The 22,409-nt window shown below is 36.1% G+C and overlaps 2 protein-coding genes across 3 annotated transcripts in view; both read left to right on the plus strand.

The window, feature by feature from the left end:
• Positions 1-22,409, plus strand: part of LOC123524838 (uncharacterized) — a 474,072-nt gene that overhangs the window by 24,360 nt on the left and 427,303 nt on the right. The window lies entirely within an intron of this gene.
• The window catches only part of LOC128555608 (phosphatidylinositol-glycan-specific phospholipase D-like), a 41,609-nt gene that overhangs the window by 8,385 nt on the left and 10,815 nt on the right, over positions 1-22,409 (plus strand). The window contains exons 3-9 of the mRNA XM_053538412.1: positions 407-498; positions 880-999; positions 3,998-4,081; positions 15,083-15,233; positions 15,806-15,858; positions 19,768-19,862; positions 21,593-21,761. Of these exons, the coding sequence (XP_053394387.1) occupies positions 407-498; positions 880-999; positions 3,998-4,081; positions 15,083-15,233; positions 15,806-15,858; positions 19,768-19,862; positions 21,593-21,761 (764 nt within the window). The remainder of the gene's footprint in view (positions 1-406; positions 499-879; positions 1,000-3,997; positions 4,082-15,082; positions 15,234-15,805; positions 15,859-19,767; positions 19,863-21,592; positions 21,762-22,409) is intronic.

Consider the following 22,409-nt stretch of genomic DNA (forward strand, 5'->3'; position numbering starts at 1 on the left):
TTGGTTTGTTTTAGCATATATTTTGTATTCTGTGTCCGTTTTAATGTCTAATATTAACCTGATCTACATTGGCCAAGTCAGTAAAACCTTGAAAATATGCAAGTGGATCATACCAGTAAGGAAAATGTGTTTGTGTCGTATATGAGTAGCCTAGGAAGTATTTGGTAATTTATGCTTTGTCCATATACACTCCTTGAGACTTTAGTTATTCCCTAGATTGAGCAGAATAGGCCAGTTTGTAAATTAACAAAATTTTCAGGAGATGACACTGGTATTCCAGATACCTTGAACCCTGACCTTGAGAGTCTTATAAGCAGGTCAAGGTCAGATCCTTAAAGGATTGAGACTTTTTTTATTACCTAGACTGATTTAAATAGTATGTTGATAAATTAATAAAAATTTTCAGGAGATGACAATGGTATTCCAGAGACCTTAAATCCTGACCTTGACAGTCTTGAATCAACAGGTCAAGGTCAGATCCTTAAAGGATGGGGAACAGTGAGTAATTGTCATTTAGCTGCATTGCACTTACTTTATTTCTCTGAGATCTCATACCAAATTTATGAGGTTAAAACTGCAAGCTTATGCATTGAACAGAACATTGAATGTGAAAGGTCAATTTCTTTGTTAAAGCGACGGACAGAAGTCCGAACAGGAAAAACCACATCCAAAGAGCACAGCTGCCCATACAGTAATTCTATGAATTAAAATGTTATCAGTGCAAAAAAGATAGTTATACTTTAATTTACAATGAATGAACTCAGTAAATGTAGCCTGACACAGGATGAAATTTTACTGTTAAGTTTGACACGGTTTGGTCTTGAAATTGTTTAAAAAATCATCTTTAGGCCTAGTCTAGATTACAAAACAACTTTCCAGGCACAGTCTAGGTTTGGTACATCAGTTGCTGTTATGGACATCAACTTAGATGGGGCAGACGATATAGCCATTGGTGCACCTGCTTTTGTAGGTTTGGATGAAAGTCCACTTCAGTATAAGGTAAGATTTGTTCAATATACTGTTAGATTGCTTCAGTGTGCCATGAGATTACCTACTGTGACATTGCTTCAGTATACCATGAGATTGCATACTGTGACATTGCTTCAATATACCATGAGATTGCATACTGTGACATGGCTTTAGAATACCATGAGATTGCATACTGTGACATTGCTTCAGTATACCATGAAATTGCATACTGTGACATTGTTTCAGTATATCATGAACTTGCATACTGTGACATTGCTTCAGTATGTCATGAAATTGCATACTGTGACATTGTTTCAGTATACCATGAAATTGCATACAGTGACATTGCTTCAGTATACCATGAAATTGCATACTGTGACATTGCTTCAGTATATCATGAAATTGCATACTGTGACATTGCTTCAGTATACCATGAAATTGCATACAGTGACATTGCTTCAGTATACCATGAGATTGCATACTGTGACATTGCTTCAGTATATCATGAAATTGCATACTGTGACATTGCTTCAGTATACCATGAAATTGCATACAGTGACATTGCTTCAGTATACCATGAGATTGCATACTGTGACATTGCTTCAGTATACCATGAAATTGCATACTTTGACATTGCTTCAGTATACCATGAAATTGCATATTGTTACATTACTTCAGTATACCATGAAATTGCATACTATGACATTGCTTCAGTAAACCGTAAGATTGCTTCAGTGTACCGTAAAATTACTTAAGTACGAGGGCCGGGAAAAGTGCTCACATTTCTTTATTTCTGGTCTCATTTTGCTGAAATTTGAAAATATGAGGGATATAAACATAGTAAATGGGAATATTTATATCAAAGATTTCAGAACATGCATAATATTTATTTATCGTCTCCTAGGCAACGTCACTTCCTAAAAAACGGCCCAACGTTGTCATATCACAAACAATTAATCAGTACAACTCGTGATTACCATTGGTTCAATGTTTATCACAATTAAATGCATTTACTACACCTTCCTGCCAATAAATAGATATTTTTCATATGATATTCCTGTCGTATTGATGAAATGGGACACTGAACGTCATTTTTCATGTCTGTGCCACGAGTTGTCAGAGATATTCTCCTGACCACTTTTAAATGTCCCGTTCTACTAATAAAATTTTCTTCATGGGCATTGTCCATTAAACCTTCAGCAGTATAGCACTTGTCTCTTTCCTTGATTTTTGATTCAAAACACAAAATGTTATCTCATGAATATGTTCAACACTGACTTTCAAGCGATGACCAACACAATATGCCTGCCAAACATTTTAATGATGTCACATTTATAATTTGTTGTTATTGGCATAGCGCTTACACTTCATATTTATATTTTTCCAATTAAAGGAAAGGTAGCTTGAAAAATATGCCAGTGGCACGTAAAGTTTTAGCGCATGTAGTATAGAAAAAGAGACAAGATTGGGTTGGATGACGTTGCCATGGGGACTAGTATTTACTTATTATTTATCCAAAGAAAACATAATTTTGTCATATTTCTTAATCTACATTATGTAGCAGTTTCTTTCATTTATGATGATACATGAAGAAATGAGAGCACTTTCCGCATATTTATGGAACACCCCTCGTATGCTGTAAGATTGCTGTATGTATTGAAGTCATGTCACTTTATAACTTTGAATTTATTTGAATGTTGGTCAGTTTATATTATGTTGTGAAATGTAAATGTGCGCATATGTTTGGAAATTTAGGTTGACAATATATGTACCTTGAAGATAAGGAAATACAGTGTGTTGTAATTCATGTTTCCCCTTGAATCTCCAATCTTTGTATTACTGAGTACTGTACAATAATTAAAAGTTAACTTAAGAAATCTAGTTGAAGGATATTATGAATTCTTTACAAAAGTATATTTAAAGTGGATTGAAAGTTTCAGTCCATTGTTTGAAATACATAAATTTCCTTGGTGGTTTTTAGTATAATTTTCCTCTTTTCCAGGTAATGATTGTCTAAAGGGTGTTAAGAAGCGCAGAGCCTTCCCACTACTTGTTTCGTATTTTTATTCTGAAGATCTTGAAATAGTACACTTTCAAGTTTGTGGTTAGAATTAGTGACGTTCACCACTTTACTTTAATGATTGTTTTTTAAAACTTGAGTGGTCCAGGTTAAAAATTTGGTTTCCGGTTTGTTTCATCAGCAATACTGTCTTGGAAAGTCCTTTCCATGAAAAGTAGGAATTACTTTTTACTATGATTAATGCAAGATTCATGATTTAGTGCTGCACAAGAAATAATTGAAAAAAGGTTATTTCCAATGAATAAACCATGGTCATGACTTGTTTTCTTAGACCTGCAACCATCTAGAAGTTAGATGCAAAGAAATACATGTAAATTCAATGTCTTTCTGTTCTAAGAAATTTAGTAATGAGTAAAAATTGTTTGATATAGGTATTATGTCATAAATATGATAAGTAGGATAGGTCCTGCATAAAAGTTTTTTGAACAAAAGAGTTTTATTTTTTTCATGCTTTTCGCTTATGGTTAGCCACCTCTTACTTTCCTTCATGGTTCAGTCATCTTTAACCCTTACCCTGCTAAATTTATAAAATGGACTTGTCCATCATTCAGTTTGGGCAGCATCACTTATTATTTAAAGGGGTGTTGACTGAAAATTTACTGGCTGAATAGCGAACAGTGCAGACCATGATCAGCCTGCACGGATGTCCAGGCTGATCTTGGTCTGCACTGGTCGCAAAGGCAATATCTCTTGCCGCCAGCAGGCTATTAAGGTTAAAAGCTGTTTGATTGAATTCGTTGAAACTGCGATATAACATAGATGTAATCCTGTCCTACTAGGATGGCTATAAAAAATTGGTAGGTTTAGATTACCCAGATGGTGTGTGTTTTGCCTTGCTGATTCTCATTGACAAAGAAAATGCTTCTAATTGATCGTATTTTCAGTAGTTATGCAGTTTGTAGGGTAAACAAATTATAGAATCCATGAAAAATATTGTTGTGTTTACAGGGTTACGTACTCATTTACTTTGGTCTTCCAAAGAAGAAGATTGTTGCTAACGGCGCTGCCAATATAACCATAGTTTGTCAAAAGGTAGGTCCATATGAATTGCATATGAAACAAAGGACAGAAATACTTTGGCCTATATTATTTAACAATTTGTACAAAAATTATGATAGATTTCGCCAACATCCTTGTGTGATTTACGACCTACTGTTGGATCCAACAAATCCATAACAGTGTTTTTTTTCTGAATTGTGGCTTTTATTCAAAATTCTGATATAAGACATGCATTGTTTTAGTGTCTGGGTAGTAGTAGGATCTTACTAAATTTTTTAAATTTCTTAAAAATGATAATTTTATGACCAGTAATGTAATTACCCTAATTAAAGTTATTTTGAAAAAGTATCTAATTGTACAAATTTTTGCAATTTGCCTTTTTTACAAACTAAGATATCCTGAACGTTTTATATCAGTTCATCAAAAAATAAAGTCAAAATTGAAATTAATAAGTTTTTGTGTGAAATTTTGATTGGAAAATACCACCATCTATATCATTTTATTGTGGCTATAAAGTCAAAACTAATAAAGGTATTTTGAAAATTAAAAAAGTTTCTGTTTCCACCCTCAGAGTTCCATCATGAATGATAGTGTCCTATATTTAAAGAGAAATTGAAAGAAAAACCTTGTCAGTGATAATGCAAGTCAAACTATCCTTATATGAAACAAGGTTAATTAAGGGATTTTCGAGTTGAGTTGTTTGATTAATGAGTAGGAAGATATCTAAAGCTTTTTCCATAGATTTCCCTATGAACATAATTTCCTCCTAAAAACCAATCCTACTTAGTCTATAACTTTATTTGTCAATGTATTTGTATTTTTTGTGGATAAAGTAATCATATACACCAATACGTACACTGCTATAGGGTTATGGTTTGAGGGGATTGCGTGCTTGGAACGTGGTTATTGCTTATCCTTGTTTTTTTCAGGTGTCCATTCAAATATCTTTAAATATACATCAGAAATCTTGTTTTTCTTTGAACTGTAAATCATAGTAAAAAAAACTGGTTTTTAGCTAAGTCTCGACAAAAGTCACTAGAGCTAATGCAGTGATCCTGGTGTTGGCATGGTGTCTAAACATCTTTTTATGCGCCCGTTTTGGAAAAACAGACATACACATGTCGTGTGCATCTGCTAATCTGCCTGTCTGTCCCGCATATTTTGACTCCGGAGCATTATAACTAAATAACCATTCAAGATATTGACTATACTTGGCATACAGGTAGATGTCAGTGAGACTTAAGCAGAGTCGGAAGGTCAAAGATGAAGGACACAAATTGAGCTCAAAGGTCAAATTTATCTATTTTGAATGTCCGAAGTCCAAATTTTCTTTCATTGTTTGTGTTCAGAGTATTACTTAATAACCATTCAAGGTATTGTCTTAAAACTTGGAACGTAGGTTGGTGATGAAATGAATTGAGGAATGCAACATTCCACATCACTTCCCCTATCCCTCAAATAAATCACACCACCCCACACATAAAATCACTTTTAGTTTCTTGTGCCTTAGTATTCTCATAACCCCCTTTCCCCACCCACCACCACATTTCATCTCAGACCCCAAATTTGTTTCTTTCAGTGCTACTGCCTCCTGTGCTCAAGAACTTTTGGCATGCATTGCCTGGCTTTGTGGAGCTCTTGTCAGTGATTTTCAGCAAACCCACATCTCAAACGATAAAATAATGAATTAGATGATGAAAATATGTCCCTTTTTGTATAAAATTCTTTTCATGATTGTCAGCAAGTTAGTATATCCCAGTAACTATATGTCACACTTACTTTAAACTTCATACACTTCTTTGCCATGGTAATACAAACTGATGACATAGCTCCATAAGTCATGATTGCTTTCATTTGGTTGATTTTATTCTCCCTTTTATAATTAGCCATATTTTTCTTTTATTACAACAATATATCCTTTTTACGATCAACTACACATCTCAACTGAACTAAATTTTACACGCTTTCTTGCCATGACAATACCAACTCATTGGCTTAACACCCATCACGACCCCCTTCCCCACCACCCTAAAAGCTTTTTTTTTTACTTTCAGTTTCTTACGTTTCTTGATACTGCCTTTCTAACCCATGCCCACATACTAACACCTCACCCCATCCAACCCCAATTTTGCATTCACAACCCCATTTGTCCTTAAAAAATTGGGTTTTTTGTGTTTTCTTTATAAATTGTCTTTAGTAACCGGGGCCCTCTTCACCCTCACCTCACACAAAAATTAGTACATTGTAATTTCAGTTACTTGGGTTTTTTGAGACTGTCTCTTGGTATCCCCCAAACCCCACCTCCACCCCAGGATTACTTGTAATTTTAATTTGATATGGTAATACCCTCATACATTTATGTGGGGGCAGATAGCCTTGCTGCTGTCTGTACATCCATAGATCAGTCCGTCCCAAAATCTTGTGTGTCCAACTCCTCCCACACTATTAGCCGGATTTGCTTCAGACTTTCACAGATGAACAAACTTGATGTGCAAATGACCATATAGGCAGGATTTTTTTCTGTGACTATTTGTACCACAGTTATTGCCCTTTGATAGTTTTGCTATATAGAATATAGAGAAAAATCTTGTGTGTCCAACTTCACCCACACTGTTATCATGATTTGCTTCAAACTTTCACAGATGAACAAGCATAATGTGCAGACAACCTTAAAGTAATGATTTTTTTCTGTGATTATTTTAAATTCAGTTATGGACCTTTGGTAGTTTTGCTATATACTTGTAGAATATAGAGAAAATTCTTGTGTCTCCAACCCTAAAAACACTATTTAAAGGATATGCTTGAAAGTTTCACAGTTGAAGGACCTTCATGTGAAGATGACCATAAATAATAGACTTTTTCCTGTGAGTATTTTTTTCTAGAATTATGGCCCTTTCTTAATAAAAACTTTGCTATTTAGAGGAATCATGGCACAGTGTGTTGGGGGCATCTGTGTCCTATGGACACATTTCTAGTCTTCATTTTCACTTTATTCTGTTTCTCAGTATTCTTTCTTACTCAACCAACCCCTGCTAAACAAGCCCTCTTTCAGAATGCATCCTTTGTTTTAGCTCATCTGATTTTTTGAAAAAAAATAATGAGTTATTGTCATCACTTGATCGGCGTTGGCTTTGGCGTTGCCTGGTTAAATTTTATGTTTATGTCAGTTTTTCTCCTATACTGTTAAAGCTATTGCTTTAAAACTTGCAACACTTGTTCACCATCAAAAGCTGACTCTGTACAGCAAGAAACATAACTCCATCCTGCTTTTTGCAAGAATTATGGCCCCTTTTGGACTTAGAAAATATTAGATTTCTTGGTTAAGTTTTGCGTTTAGGTCAACTTTTCTCCTTTACTGTCAAAGCTATTGCTTTAAAACTTGCAACACTTGTTCACAATCAAAAGCTGTCACTGCACAGCAAGTAACATAACTCTGCATTGCTTTTTGCAAGAATTATGGCCCTGTTTGGACTTAGAAAATCATGGGTAGGTCAATATTTCTGTTATACAGAGACAAAAAAATCAGATGAGCGTCTGCACTCGCAAGGCAGTTGTCATCTTTTATGTCTTGTTAACTTCTACCACAGTTAAGAGTTTCTTTATACATTTTATCTTAAACTTTACAGAATCAAAATGCTTTATATCCTCATAACATTTACAGTCAGTACAAAGTACTCTTTAGTTTTGAAACATTTATGAGTCACAGTGTTGTTTTATTTTCTGGTCCTTTAGGATCATAGATGAAAGTCCTTGAAAGATTTTCACAAAACTTGATCAGTACCATCCTTAGGTGGACCTTTCTCCATTCATTCAAATGTTTCAGCTTGTCTACACACACCCTGTTACCGGCGCTCCCAAGTACAGGTGGCACTCGCACATACAGCGCTCGATAAGCGATTTTGTAGGAGTGGTGGTGTAAGTATTTTTTATTGTATCTTCGGTAATTCAAAACTTTTTGTAAAATGAAAGATATCTGCGCCCTGATGAATAACTGATGACTATGTTCTGTGAGTGTCACAACATTTCATCTTGAAATAATCAAAATACGGCGAGTTAAACATGAACGTTTGACTCAAAAATGTCAAATGTCAAAAAATACACTTAAAATACTCAGTAAATACTCCAAATGTATTCATTTTTGATACAGTATCGTATAGTCATGTCTTCCTACAATAACCCGTTCAAATTCCAAGCCTTTATTTGTTATATTTAAAGAATGACTCATTTTTAGCTCACCTGTCACAAAGTGACAAGGTGAGCTTTTGTGATCGCGCGGTGTCCGTCGTCCGTGCGTGCGTGCGTGCGTCTGTAAACTTTTGCTTGTGACCACTCTAGAGGTCACATTTTTCATGGGATCTTCATGAAAATTGGTCAGAATGTTCATCTTGATGATATCTAGGTCAAGTTCGAAACTGGGTCACATGCCGTCAAAAACTAGGCCAGTAGGTCTAAAAATAGAAAAACCTTGTGACCTCTCTAGAGGCCATATATTTCACAAGATCTTCATGAAAATTGGTCAGAATGTTAACCTTGATGATATCTAGATCAAGTTCGAAAGTGGGTCACGTGCCGTCAAAAACTAGGTCAGTAGGTCTAAAAATAGAAAAACCTTGTGACCTCTCTAGAGGCCATATATTTCACAAGATCTTCATGAAAATTGGTCAAAACGTTCACCTTGATGATATCTAGGTCAAGTTCGAAACTGGGTCACGTGCCTTCAAAAACTAGGTCAGTAGGTCAAATAATAGAAAAACCTTGTGACCTCTCTAAAGGCCATACTTTTCATGGGATCTGTATGAAAGTTGGTCTGAATGTTCATCTTGATGATATCTAGGTCAAGTTCGAAACTGGGTCACGTGCCTTCAAAAACTAGGTCAGTAGGTCTAAAAATAGAAAAACCTTGTGACCTCTCTAGAGGCCATATATTTCATGAGATCTTCATGAAAATTGGTCAGAATGTTCATCTTGATGATATCTAGGTCAAGTTCGAAAGTGGGTCACATGCCTTCAAAAACTAGGTCAGTAGGTCAAATAATAGAAAAACCTTGTGACCTCTCTAGAGGCCATATTTTTCACAGGATCTGTATGAAAGTTGGTCCGAATGTTCATCTTGATGATATCTAGGTCAAGTTTGAAAGTGGGTCACGTGCCTTCAAAAACTAGGTCAGTAGGTCAAATAATAGAAAAACCTTGTGACCTCTCTAAAGGCCATATTTTTCATGGGATCTGTATGAAAATTGGTCTGAATGTTCATCTTGATGATATCTAGATCAAGTTCAAAACTGGGTCAACTGCGGTCAAAAACTAGGACAGTAGGTCTAAAAATAGAAAAACCTTGTGACCTCTCTAGAGGCCATACTTGTGAATGGATCTTCATGAAAATTGGTCAGAATGTTCACCTTGATGATATCTAGATCAGGTTTGAAACTGGAACACGTGCCTTAAAAAACTAGGTCAGTAGGTCAAATAATAAAAAAAACCTTGTGACCTCTCTAGAGGCCATACTTTTCATGGGATCTGTATGAAAGTTGGTCTGAATGTTCATCTTGATGATATCTAGGTCAGGTTTGAAACTGGGTCACGTGCGATAAAAAACTAGGTCAGTAGGTCTAAAATTATTAAAATCTTTTGACCTCTCTAGAGGCCATATTTTTCATGGGATCTGTATGAAAGTTGGTCTGAATGTTCATCTTGATGATATCTAGGTCAAGTTCGAAAGTGGGTCATGTGCCTTCAAAAACTAGGTCAGTAGGTCAAATAATAAGAAAACCTTGTGACCTCTCTAGAGGCCATACTTTTCATGGGATCTGTATGAAAATTGGTCTGAATGTTCATCTTGATGATATCTAGGTCATTTTCGAAACTGGGTCAACTGCGGTCAAAAACTAGGTCAGTAGGTCTAAAAATAGAAAAACCTTGTGACCTCTCTAGAGGCCATACTTGTGAATTGATCTACATGAAAATTGGTCAGAATGTTCACCTTGATGATATCTAGGTCAAGTTTGAAACTGGGTCACGTGCCTTAAAAAGCTAGGTCAGTAGATCAAATAATAAAAAAAACCTTGTGACCTCTCTAGAGGCCATACTTTTCATGGGATCTGTATGAAAGTTGGTCTGAATGTTCATCTTGATGATATCTAGGTCAATTTTGAAACTGGGTCACGTGCGATAAAAAACTAGGTCAGTAGGTCTAAAATTATTAAAATCTTTTGACCTCTCTAGAGGCCATATTTTTCAATGGATCTTCATGAAAATTGATCTGAATGTTCACCTTGATGATATCTAGGTCAGTTTCGAAACCGGGTCACGTGCTGTCAAAAACTAGGCCAGTAGGTATAAAAATAGGAAAACCTTGTGACCTCTCTAGAGGCCATATTTTTCATGAGATCTTCATGAAAATTAGTGAGAATGTTCACCTTGATGATATCTAGGTAAAATTCAAAACAGGGTCACATACCTTCGAAAACTAGGTCAATAGGTCAGATAATAGAAAAACCTTGTTACCTGTCTAGAGACCATATTTTTCAATGGATCTTCTTGAAAATTGGTCAGAATTTTTATCTTGATAATACCTAGGTCAAGTTCAAAACTAAGTCACTATGTCAAATAATAGAAAAAACGATGTCATACTCAAAACTGGGTCATGTGGGAAGAGGTGAGCGATTCAGGACCATCATGGTCCTCTTGTTAAAGATGGTAAGGGGTTTCAAAACGGCACTCACATGGCACAGGTGTGTATTTTTTTTACGCTCAACAAGTACAGCTAGAGAAAAGTCTTCAGAAATGTAGACCTTGTTGTTGTTTACTCTCAGTGTGGTGCCTGTATCATCATTAATCTTTATACCGTTAAAAAACTGACTCCTAGAAGTCGATCTTTTTATGTTATAAATTACGGCGACAGTATTTTAACATTATTTTTTTATTAAAAAGGTTATTGAAAACTAATCAATGCTAAAATTTAATATGTCCTAGGATTTCGTTGAAAAATGAAAAACGTTCTTCAAAACATTCATAGGACTCAGAAGGATCAGTGGACGGTAAGGTTTGCAAGAAGATATAATTTATGTATGTGCTTGCGTGCATTTGTGCGTGCATATGCGTTTGGTTAAACGCCGTTATTAAACAATATTTCAGGTAAATCTCAACGTTTTTTAGTACCAGTATAATGCTATGAGCATCCGTACGAAATATATATAGAGAGCCAGGTCGATACTGAAATCTTAACAACAAGACTACGGGGTGGTCTTGCAAGAAACAGATTAAAGTTCACCACACTGCAGTTATAAATGCCAATCATTTTGTAAAGTTAAGCAACATCTAACTTTCTGTAGCTGGATATAAATATCTGATAAATACCTGAACAGTATAAGCAGTTAAAGTCCTTGATTTAGCATAATAATGTTTTCACTTTAGCAAGTTTTTGCATGTGCTATTTTTTTATTATTTTTAGCTCACCAGAGCACAAAGTGCTCAGGGTGAGCTATTGTGATCGCTCACCGTCCGGCGTCCGGCCGTCCGTCCGTCTGTTGTCCGTCCTTCCACACTTTCCTTTAAACAACATCTCCTCCTAAACCAACAGGCCAATTTTGATGAAACTTCACAGGGATGTTCCTTGGATGGTCTTCTTTAAAAATTATTCAAAGAATTGAATTCCATGCAGAACTCTGGTTGCCATGGCAACAGAAAGGAAAAACTTTAAAAATCTTCTTCTTAAAAACCAGAAGCCCTAGAGCTTAGATATTTGGTGTGAAGCATTGCCTAGTGGACCTCTTCCAAATTTGTTCAAGTCATGACCCCGCCCTAGGGGTCACTTGATTTTACATAGGAAAATCTTAAAAAATCATCTCAAAAACCAGAAGCCCTAGAGCTTAGATATTTGACATGTAGCATTGCCTAGAGGACCTCTACTGAAGTTGTTCAAATCATGACCCCGGGGTCAAAATTGACCCCGCCCCAGGGGTCACTTGATTTTACCTAGGAAAATCTTCAAAAAATTTCTAAAAATAAACAGAAGGCCTAGAGCTTAGATATTTCACGTGTAGCATTGCCTAGTGGACCTCTACAAAATTTGTTCAAATCATGACCCCCAGGGTCAAAATTGACCCCGCCCCAGAGGTCACTTGATTTTACATAGGAAAATCTTGAAAATTTTTCTAAAAATAAACCAGAAGACATAGATCTTTGATATTTAACGTGTAGCATTGCCTAGTAGACTTCTACAAAATTTGTTCAAATCATGACCTCCGGGATCAAATTGACCCCGCCCAATGGGGTTACTTGATTTTACATAGAAAAATCTTCAAATTTTTCTAAAAATAAACCAGAAGGCCTACAGCTTAGATATTTGACATGTAGCATTGCCTAATGGACCTCTACAAAATTTGTTCAAACATGAGCCCCGGGGTCCAAATTGACCCCGGCCCAGGGGTCACTTGATTTTACATAGGGAAATCTTCAATTTTTTTAAAAAAATAAACCAGAAGGCCTACAGCTTAGATATTTCACGTGTAGCATTGCCTAGAGGACCTCTACAAAATCTGTTCAAATCATGACCCCCGGGGTCAAAATTGACCCCGTCCCAGGGGTCACTTGATTTTACATAGGAAAATCTTCAAAAATTTTCTAAAAATAAACCAAAAGGCCTAGGTCTTAGATATTTGACGTGTAGCATTGCCTAGTAGACTTCTACAAAATTTCTTCAAATCATGACCCCTGGGGTCAAATTGACCCGCCCCATGGGGTCACTTGATTTTACATAGGAAAATCTTCAAATTTTTTTTAAAAATAAACCAGAAGGCCTAGATCTTAGATATTTGATGTGTAGCATTGCCTAGTAGATTTCTACAAAAAAAATTCAAATCTGGACCCCCCAGGGTCAGATTTACCCAGCCCCAGGGGTTACTTGATTGTATATAGGGAAATCTTCATAAATTTGCTAAAAATAAACCAGAAGGCCTAGATCTTAGATATTTGATATGTTACATTGCCTATTAGACTTCTACAAACTTCGTTCAATTCATGACCCTCGGGGTAAACTTGGCCCCGCCCCAGGGGTTACTTGATTGTACATCAGAAAATCTTCCAAAAAAATTCTAAAAATCATCAGTTTGACATTTGAAACATGTAGCTCATATTACTCTGGTGAGCGATCCAGGGTCATCATGACCCTCTTGTTTTTTTGTTAGGGTGTGGAATAAGTGTTTGATAAAAGAGTTAGTAAAACTCATTTATAATGTACTGACAAGTTTTCTATTCCGTTTTTTTTTATTTTAATTTTAACAACTTACCATACGTCTACATTGAATGTATAATAAATGTTGAACTTCTTACGAACAATATTTTACTTGTTTTTTCGATATAAGATTCAGAAAACACTCATAACAGAGAAATAGAAGATTTTTACGGTGGCTGATTTACCATTTTGTCAGTTCGCCCCGCGACCCCGTCGAGCGAAAACACGAAAATTAAAAAAGTTAAACGCAGAGTGGTTAACGAGCAAAAATGCGATAACATGTGGCGACGCGGAGCAAAAACACGATTATTAGCGAGGAGAGGGGGTGGCGGGGGGGTGGGGGGGGGGAGGTGCTGGCGTTGAGCGAGATTCAAGATGTAAAGCGGCTGGCTGCCCGGGGGCTGTGCCGATAATTAAGATGGCTAATTATCGTCGTTTCGTTCGGCGACCCCACCATTATGCCTTTCAAACCTCAGCTTCTTGCTCGGCACCCGCTGATCAGCCAGTTTTCGCTCGGCTCCCCCGACGATTTACATATTACATCTAAACTTTTGGTCTGCGATTCTCCATAGAGAAAATACTAGCAATAAGAAAGGGCGGGAGCGCGGATTGAAAACATGATAATTAGTGGGGGCGCTGAGCGAAAAGTCGATCTTTACGTTATAAATCGGCGCCCAAAATTGGCGGAAAGACGGAATGGCATATATCAGCCACCATAGAATTTTGTTAAAATGTCTGTTAGGTTTAAAAGACGCTCATATTTTAATATCTTATTAATTCAATGAATTTATCAGTTAATGAGTTCTTGTTTGGCTCTCTCAGGAAGTGATGTGTTACCGGTAGTATTCATTTTTATAAAAAAATATAATAATAGTTTTAATCACATCCTGCTACATGTAACAGACTTCTTTCAACAAAAATATCCTATAGTCAGATACACCCAAGGGCAATTACTCAGACTGGCATATATCAAGTCTTGTTGTGTTTTAAAAAGTTATACATTGACGACTGAACAAAATCGATGCAATTTTACATGCTAATCTTCTCTGTATCGTTCCAATTTTGGTAGAAAATTGTTTAAATAATAGGCAATTAAGACACATAATAATTATTTAGATTTTCTTTGAGTATTTTGGCCTCCTAAATATACTAAAACCAAATTACTGATGATTTCTCCACATTTCTGAAGACTTTTCTCTAGCTGTACTTGTTGAGCGTCAAAAAAATACACACCTATGCCATGTGAGTGCCGTTTTGAAACCCCTTATCATCTTTAAAAACGAGTCATTCTTTAAATATAACAAATTAAGGCTTGGAATTTGAACTGGATATTGTAGGAAGACATGACTATACGATACTGTATCAAAAATGAATACATTTTGGAGTATTTACTGAGTATTTTACGTGTTTTTTTTGACATTTGACATTTTATAGTCAAACGTTCACGTTTAACTCGCCGTATTTTGTTTATTTCAAGATGAAATGTTGTGACACTCACAGAACGTAGTCATCAATTATTCATCAGGGCACAGATATCTTTCATTTTACAAAAAGTTATGAATTACCGGAGATACAATAAGAAATACTTACACCACCGCTCCTCCAAAATCGCTTATCGAGCGTTGTATGTGCGAGTGCCACCTGTACTTGGGAGCGCCGGTACCAGGGTGTGCTACAGGTAGCACCTGCCTGATTAAGATACCGTCTAGTTAAGGACAGTGCACAAATTGAACACTTACTTTAAAAAATAATTTATATTTGCCCCTAGTGTAAAGTTTGTGATGGACCTTTTTCCGTTGCAGTTTCAGTATTGCAATCTGGGGTTCTCAATGGCAGCTGGAGATGTAAATAATGATGGATATCGAGATCTTGTGATAGGAACCCCTTTTGCACCTGGAGGGGGAGAACAGAGGGGATTTGTTGCTGCACTGTTTGCTGATGTTTTTAATTTTGGTAACTATTGCTGTCTCTAAGTGGAAGAGACTGATTGGTTATTAATGATAAGTAAACTGACTTCGAATCACTTGCCATTCATTGCTTAGTTTCCAAACTTCAGTTGGAGTGAATAATTTTTCTTATGAGGAGGCTTTCTAGTTGGTTTCACAAGTATTGGTGGTTCTACCCATAATGAGCGCTTACGCATGAATTATCCCTGGAAGGAAAAGAAGCTTGAAAGCGGCAAAAAGCCCTGAAATAACGAAATGTAGGAGTGTTTCAGTTGCCAGTTCTTTTGTACAGTAATAACCAAATGTTTTCATCTCATCACTGATTCTTAGTTTTTTCATTATTTATTATTTATTTATTTGGGTTTTACGGCGCACCAACACAGTATAGGTTATATGGCACCAAACAGGACAACAAATTTTGCTTTCACATCTCATTTACATCAAGACTACAATCATATGACTTTCCTTGAATGTCAAATGTTAATGAAATACAACTTTTTGATACCATTGTTTATGTGGTGTATTTAATGACAAAGCTTTGTGTTACTTATAGATGATTAAAATATTTGTATATTTCAGGTTATACTTATAAAGATGTAAGTGAATTGCACTGGGGAATAAACGGAAATCAGGTAGGAAAGTGAAATTAGGGATAAACTTTTAACCTTTAGCCTACTAAATTTCTGAAATAGACTACACCATCATTTAATTTGGGCAATACCATTTATTATTCGAAGGAGTGTTCACTGAAAATTTACTGACTGAATAGTGAAAGGTGTAGACCATGATCAACCTGCACGGACATGAAGGCTGATCTTGGTCTGCACTGGTTGCAAAGGCAGAATCACTTGCCACCAGCAGGCCAAAGGTTAATGAATTTTAGTTAGAAAGAAATAGCAAAAAACTAAAAGCAGTTAGTTTATATGTCCTTACCAAAACTGATTTTTAGACTTGAATTTTATGTAAGTTTAATTTATATTAATTATTAAATTTATTCAAGGTAATTTATAGACATGAAACTGCAAATGAAGTTAACTCTTGGCTCTGTAGGTATTTGTCAGTTGTTTGTCAAGTATAATGATATAAATATTTGGTTTTACAGTGCAAAGGAGATAAACATTGAGATAATAAATGAAAGGCACTTTAAATATAATCTAGCTTGTATTTACCCTGCTAAATTTCTAAAATGGACTGGTCAAACATTCGATTTGGGCAGTACCACTTATTATTGAAAGGGGTGTTCACTGAAAATTTACTGACTGAATAGAGGACAGTGCAGGCCATGATCAGCCTGCATGAATGATCTTGGTATGCAATGGTCCTAAAGGCAGAATCTTTTGCCGCAGCAGGCTAAAGGTTAACATGACTTATCTTTTCTTCACTGACACATTTTTTTTTTATTTAAAGAAAAAAAATGTCGTAAAAGTTCAGTGATTAAAATACAAATACACTTTGTATTTAGAAATGCTGGTATGATATTGATTGTACGATTGCACATAAACAGGTGTAATAGAACATCACAGAATGGATTAAATTAAATAAAGATGCAATTATATTTATCTCAAGTTATATCAACTATGCAGAAAACATGTTAAATTTTGGCCCTAAATACATGTATTAATTAATAATTACAACATTTGTACAGAAGTAGTGTGTTCATAACTTTTGAAACTGGTCATCCCTGTTACAGTTGTTATCATTAATTACATATATAGTTCTAAACAGTGGTATGGGATTTAACTTAATATATGTCACTGATTCAGCTACAAATTCTGGAGAAGAAGGGAAACGTTTATGTAGCACGCATAATCGAGTAGGAACGAACTAATCAAAGTATTTGCTAATGAACTGACAGTATATTGCAGTGTTATTTACTAATAGTTCTAAAATTTTCAAACTTCGTTAAGCTACATAGTATTACATGTTCTGTTGATAAGATTAGAGAAACTGCAAAACATGGCTTGTTAATTGTTTCACTGTTTTGGTAGAAAAAAAGTAAATTTTAATTATTAAACCCTGCTAATACCACATATTATATGCATCATTTTTCAGTACATTTTTAAACAAGTTATTACATTTTTTAATTAAACTGAATGTTCAGAACTTCTTTTGTGATCAATATATTTACAGTGCATGTTGACATTATTCTAGAACATCAGTTTGATCACGTAGATAATGTTATGATATAGACAATCTTTGCACCGAGGTCAAACTTCAAAGATGAAAGAGAATTTAAAAGTAAAAGTACTTGCAGAAAGTACTTAAGTTCATTTTTTGCAATCTGATAATTTCCTTCTAATGTCCTTTTTAGCTCGACTGTTCAAAGAACAGGTAGAGCTATTGGACTCACCTGTGCGTCGGTGTCTGTGTCGGCGTCCGCGTCGGCATCCTGATTTGGTTAAGTTTTGTATGTAAGCTGGTATCTCAGTAACTACTTGTGGAACTCTGCTTTGTATTTTTACAAAACTATACCCCGTTTTCGACTTAGTAGTTTTTGGTTAAAATTTTGTATGTAAGCTGGTATCTCAGCACCCACTAATGGGAATGTATCGAAACTTCACACATTTGTCCACTTTCATGAGCTGATAAGCATTGTGCTGGTTTCATAACCCTGTTTTGATTTTTGTGCCCCCTCCCCCCCCCCCCCCCCCCCCCCCCCCCCCCCCGCCCCCATGTGTGGTGGGGGCATATAGATTTGCTCTTGTCCGTCTGAGAATATTGTGTCACGCCTACCTCCAAAAGTATTTAACATAGAGTCACAAAACTTTACAGGAATGTTGGTCAGCATGTGTAGTTGTGCACCTGGGGTTTCACGTCCAGATTCATTCTGTCTTGTAGGAGTTATGGCCCCTGACTTTGTAAAAATTGGTCATTTTAGTGTTGTGTCACGCCTAGCTCCAAAAGTATTTGACCTAGAGTCACAAAACTTTACAGGAATGTTGGTCAGCATGTGTAGTTGTGTACCTGAGGTTTTGTGTCCGGATTCATTTAGTTGTGTAGGAGTTATGGCCCCTGACTTAGTTAAAAATTGGTCATTTTAATGTTGTGTCGTGCGTAGCTCCAAAAGTATTTGACCTAGAGTCACCAAAGTTTACAGGAATGTTGGTCAGCATGTGCAGTTGTGCATCTGGGGTTTCGCGTCCGGATTCATTCAGTTATGTAGGAGTTATGGCCCCTGACTTAGTTAAAAATTGGTCATTTTAATGTTGTGTCGCGCGTAGCTCCAAAAGTATTTGACCTAGAGTCACCAAAGTTTACAGGAATGTTGGTCAGCATGTGCAGTTGTGCACCTGGGGTTTCGCGTCCGGATTCATTCAGTATTGTAGGAGTTATGGCCCCTGACCTAGGAAAAAATTGTCATTTTAATGTTTTGTCGCGCGTAGCTCCAAAAGTATTTGACATAGAGTCACAAAACTTTACAGGAATGTTGTATCTTAAAAATTGTTTAACCTGAGTCATTAAACCGTGTTACAGTGGCAGGAGTGGGGGGCACCTGTGTCCTATGGACACACATCTAGTTTTTCAAAATTATGCCCCTTTTTATACACCTGTCTCTGAAATAGTGGGCCGTATTATGTGAACACCCATGGCGGCATGTGGTGGGCGGTGGGAGTCGGCGTCCAAAGCATGTCCGTTCTCTAAGTCGAAACAGTTTTCATCCGATCTTCACCAAACTTGCTGACAATGTTTGTGGGCATAATATCTTGGTCATGTTCGATAACCAGCCAAATCGCCCCAGGCACTCTTGGATTATGGCCCTTGAATTACTCGAAAAAAACTGAATTTAGCCTTGTCCGCTCTCTAAGTCGAACAGTTTTCATCTGATCTTCACCAAACTTGCTGACAATGTTTGTGGGTATAATATCTCAATCTTGTTCGATAACCAGCCAAATTGCCCCAGGCACTCCTGGATTATGACCCTTGAATTACTTGAAAAACTGCGATTTTAGTCTTGTCCACTCTCTAAGTCAAATAGTTTTCATCCAATCTTCACCAAACTTGCTGACAGTGTTTGTGGTTATAATATCTTGGCCAAGTTCGATAATCAGCCAAATTACCCCAGGCACTCTTGGATTATGGCCCTTGAATTACTCGAAAAACTGCGAATTTAGCCTTGTCTGCTCTATAAGTCGAACAGTTTTCATCCAATATTCACCAAACTTGCTGACAATGTTTGTTGGCATAATATCTTGGCCAAGTTCGCTAACCAGCCAAATCGCCATAGGCACTTTTGGATTATGGCCCTTGAATTAGGCCAAGTTCAATGACAGTCTGGCACTCCTGTTTGACTTTTATATTCATGCAATTGACAAGGCTGTTGAATAGTCGAGCATTGCTGCTCTCCGACAGCTCTTGTTTGAACTGGTTTTATATAATCAATATTTGTTATACAATTACTTTAGACATAACAAAGACGATATTTGGCAACACTCTTGCAAATATTATCAGCATTTTTGCCATTTCTTTGCCAAACTTTGTAATGTGTACCTAAGCAGTTGCAGTATTTATTGTATTACTATTATCGCTGTGTTTTTTTACAGAGCTATGGATGGTTTGGCTATGATATGACATTTGGCACTTGGAACAACCAGAACGTTATGTTTGTCTCACAACCGGAATTTCGTTATTGTTACAGGTATTCGAGATCATTTTTCTAGTAGTCTATATAGTAGTCAAAAGTGATACCAAGTTACATAGTAGTGTGTTTCCACCTTTACTGGTCCCTGGTATAGGTTTCAGAGTTATGCTTGACACACCTTATGCTTATAGGCACCATATTTAACCTTGGTACCTGGTTAGAACAGAATCAATGAACACTGCATGTTTACATTAACTGAATGCTGTTGTATACATGTACCTAAAATTATGTTTGAACATGATTTTCAAGCAAATTATTTTTAGAAATAGTAATTTATGCTTAGAAATCCAGGTACACAGATTGTTTTTTAATTGTATGCCAATACAATACTGAAATCATATTGAAAAGGGGCATTTTAACCCATATGTAACTGGCAAAAAAAAAAAAAAAATACATACAGGCAAACAAATTTATTACATACTGGTTGGGAACCATTTTCCGGACACATTTTCATATTTTGACTCCATTATTCTCTAAAAAAATATTTGACATAAATGAAGCCCACACTGCACAAACTTCAGCTCCTTCCACATCCGATGTTGTAATCAGCATCGCGTTGTGACATAAAATATGGGTTCCATGGGGCCTCAAATGGGGTAACTAAAATAAGTTATTTTTCCCATCAGGTAAACCAGTATCAGGACAAATATTTTGACGGTGTTTTGTTGTTAATTTGTTATCAAAATAAGTAATTAAACTATTTCTGCACATTTCTTTATCATTCATCTCTTCAAAATTGCACATGAAACATAACCCAACGTTCAATAGCAGCTACGATAGCAAACCAAGGTTGACTATAAAAAACTCAAATTTCGTCTTATACAAATTCTTGATAATTCCAATAGATATAGAATAAAATTAGTTAAAAAATCGACAGCCCTACATGTTACGTAACTTTTAGCGTGAAATTAAAAGTAGAACATGTTATCAGCAGACAATCATTATGTAGTTTGATTATTTCTTCCCCACTTGATACCTCAGCATGTGTGAACTACTGCGCATGCGCAATGCTATCTTCATGCCCCGTTAAGACAGAAAGTTGTTTTGTAAACGCAGGTGAGTTATCATCAAAAACCTAAACATTATACAGCCTTATAAAATAGTGGTTTGTTGTAGACATGAAGAACAAACATCTAAATGATCTAGATGAAACAATTACATGAATAACAACGAAATAAAGTGGATATTACATGTGTCTGGAAACTGGTCCTGTCCGGAAAATGTTTCCCAACCAGTACCTATATAAATTCTGTCAAAAATATGACTTGTATTTTACAAATTGATATGTACAGGCAGAAAAAATCTGTATTGTACCTTTTGTATTGTATGTTGCCAGACTACTTTCATTTAATATGCATGACCTAATGCAGGTCTATAAATAGCGCACACAAGAACTACATTCAGTTCTATTTTAACATCGGTAAACTGTTAAAACATTGAAGATTTTGTTCGATAACAAAACGACAAAGAAAAATGTGGAGGTATATAATAAAAGGGTCATTATAACAGAATGTAGAATTGGGATTTTGTATTCGGCTCTCGTGGATTTTGCCAGGTTGGATCACACTCGGCACTTGCGCGCCTTGTGTCATCCCATCTGGCAAAATTGACGAGAGCCGAATACAGCATCCCAGATCAAGCTACTATTATAATGACCGTATTATAGTTGATTAGGCAACACAAGCATACTCTCGGGATTTATCAGCTGAGTTTTCTTCATTTTCCAGACCTAACTGCTCTTATACCTCAGATGAAGACATTCAGAGTGTCGGACAGATCAATGCATTTTACGGAACTAACCTGACACAGAACTGGACGGCATATGGTTATTCACGTTTTTCAGAAAATGGTTGGAGTGCAGATATTGGTTCACCATACCCTGACAAAAATGAACAGGTAAAATGTGCCCTTCCTTATAAACATAGTGATTTATAATCTATTTTTATGTCTGTTTCTAAGTATATAAACATTATAAATACAACACCACATGTTTAGAGTGCCATAATTTCACAATGAAGTAAGGTTGCTGACTGTATAAACTTAATTGGTACCATCATAATGAAGTTAGCTGTTGTTCCCGTGTCAGAGCTATCACTTTGCTTTTTTCTGCTTTATTTTTGTTTTAAACAATTGATTTTAGTACAATTTCATATGTAAATGGCAAAACATTGCATACCAACATCTTGTACAGATAATAAACAGGGAAGGCAACTGGGTCCTTGTCATTTTGCTTTACATTATTAGCTCACCTGAGCAATGCTCAGGTGAGTTTTTCTGATCGCTCGATGTCCGGCGTCCGTCGTCCGTCGTCTGTCGTCTGTCGTCCGTCGTCTGTCAACATTTAGCTTGTGTATGCAATAGAGGCTGTATTTTTCAATTAATCTTCATGAATATTGGTCAGAATGATAACCTTGATGAAATCTAGGCCGAGTTCGAAAATGGGTCATCTCGGGTCAAAAACTAGGTCACTAGGTCAAATCAAAGAAAAACCTTGTGTATGCGATAGAGGCGGTATTTTTCAATTAATCTTCATGAATATTGGTC

Source organism: Mercenaria mercenaria, chromosome 3 (genome assembly GCF_021730395.1).
Source record: "Mercenaria mercenaria strain notata chromosome 3, MADL_Memer_1, whole genome shotgun sequence".
NCBI lineage: Eukaryota > Metazoa > Mollusca > Bivalvia > Venerida > Veneridae > Mercenaria > Mercenaria mercenaria.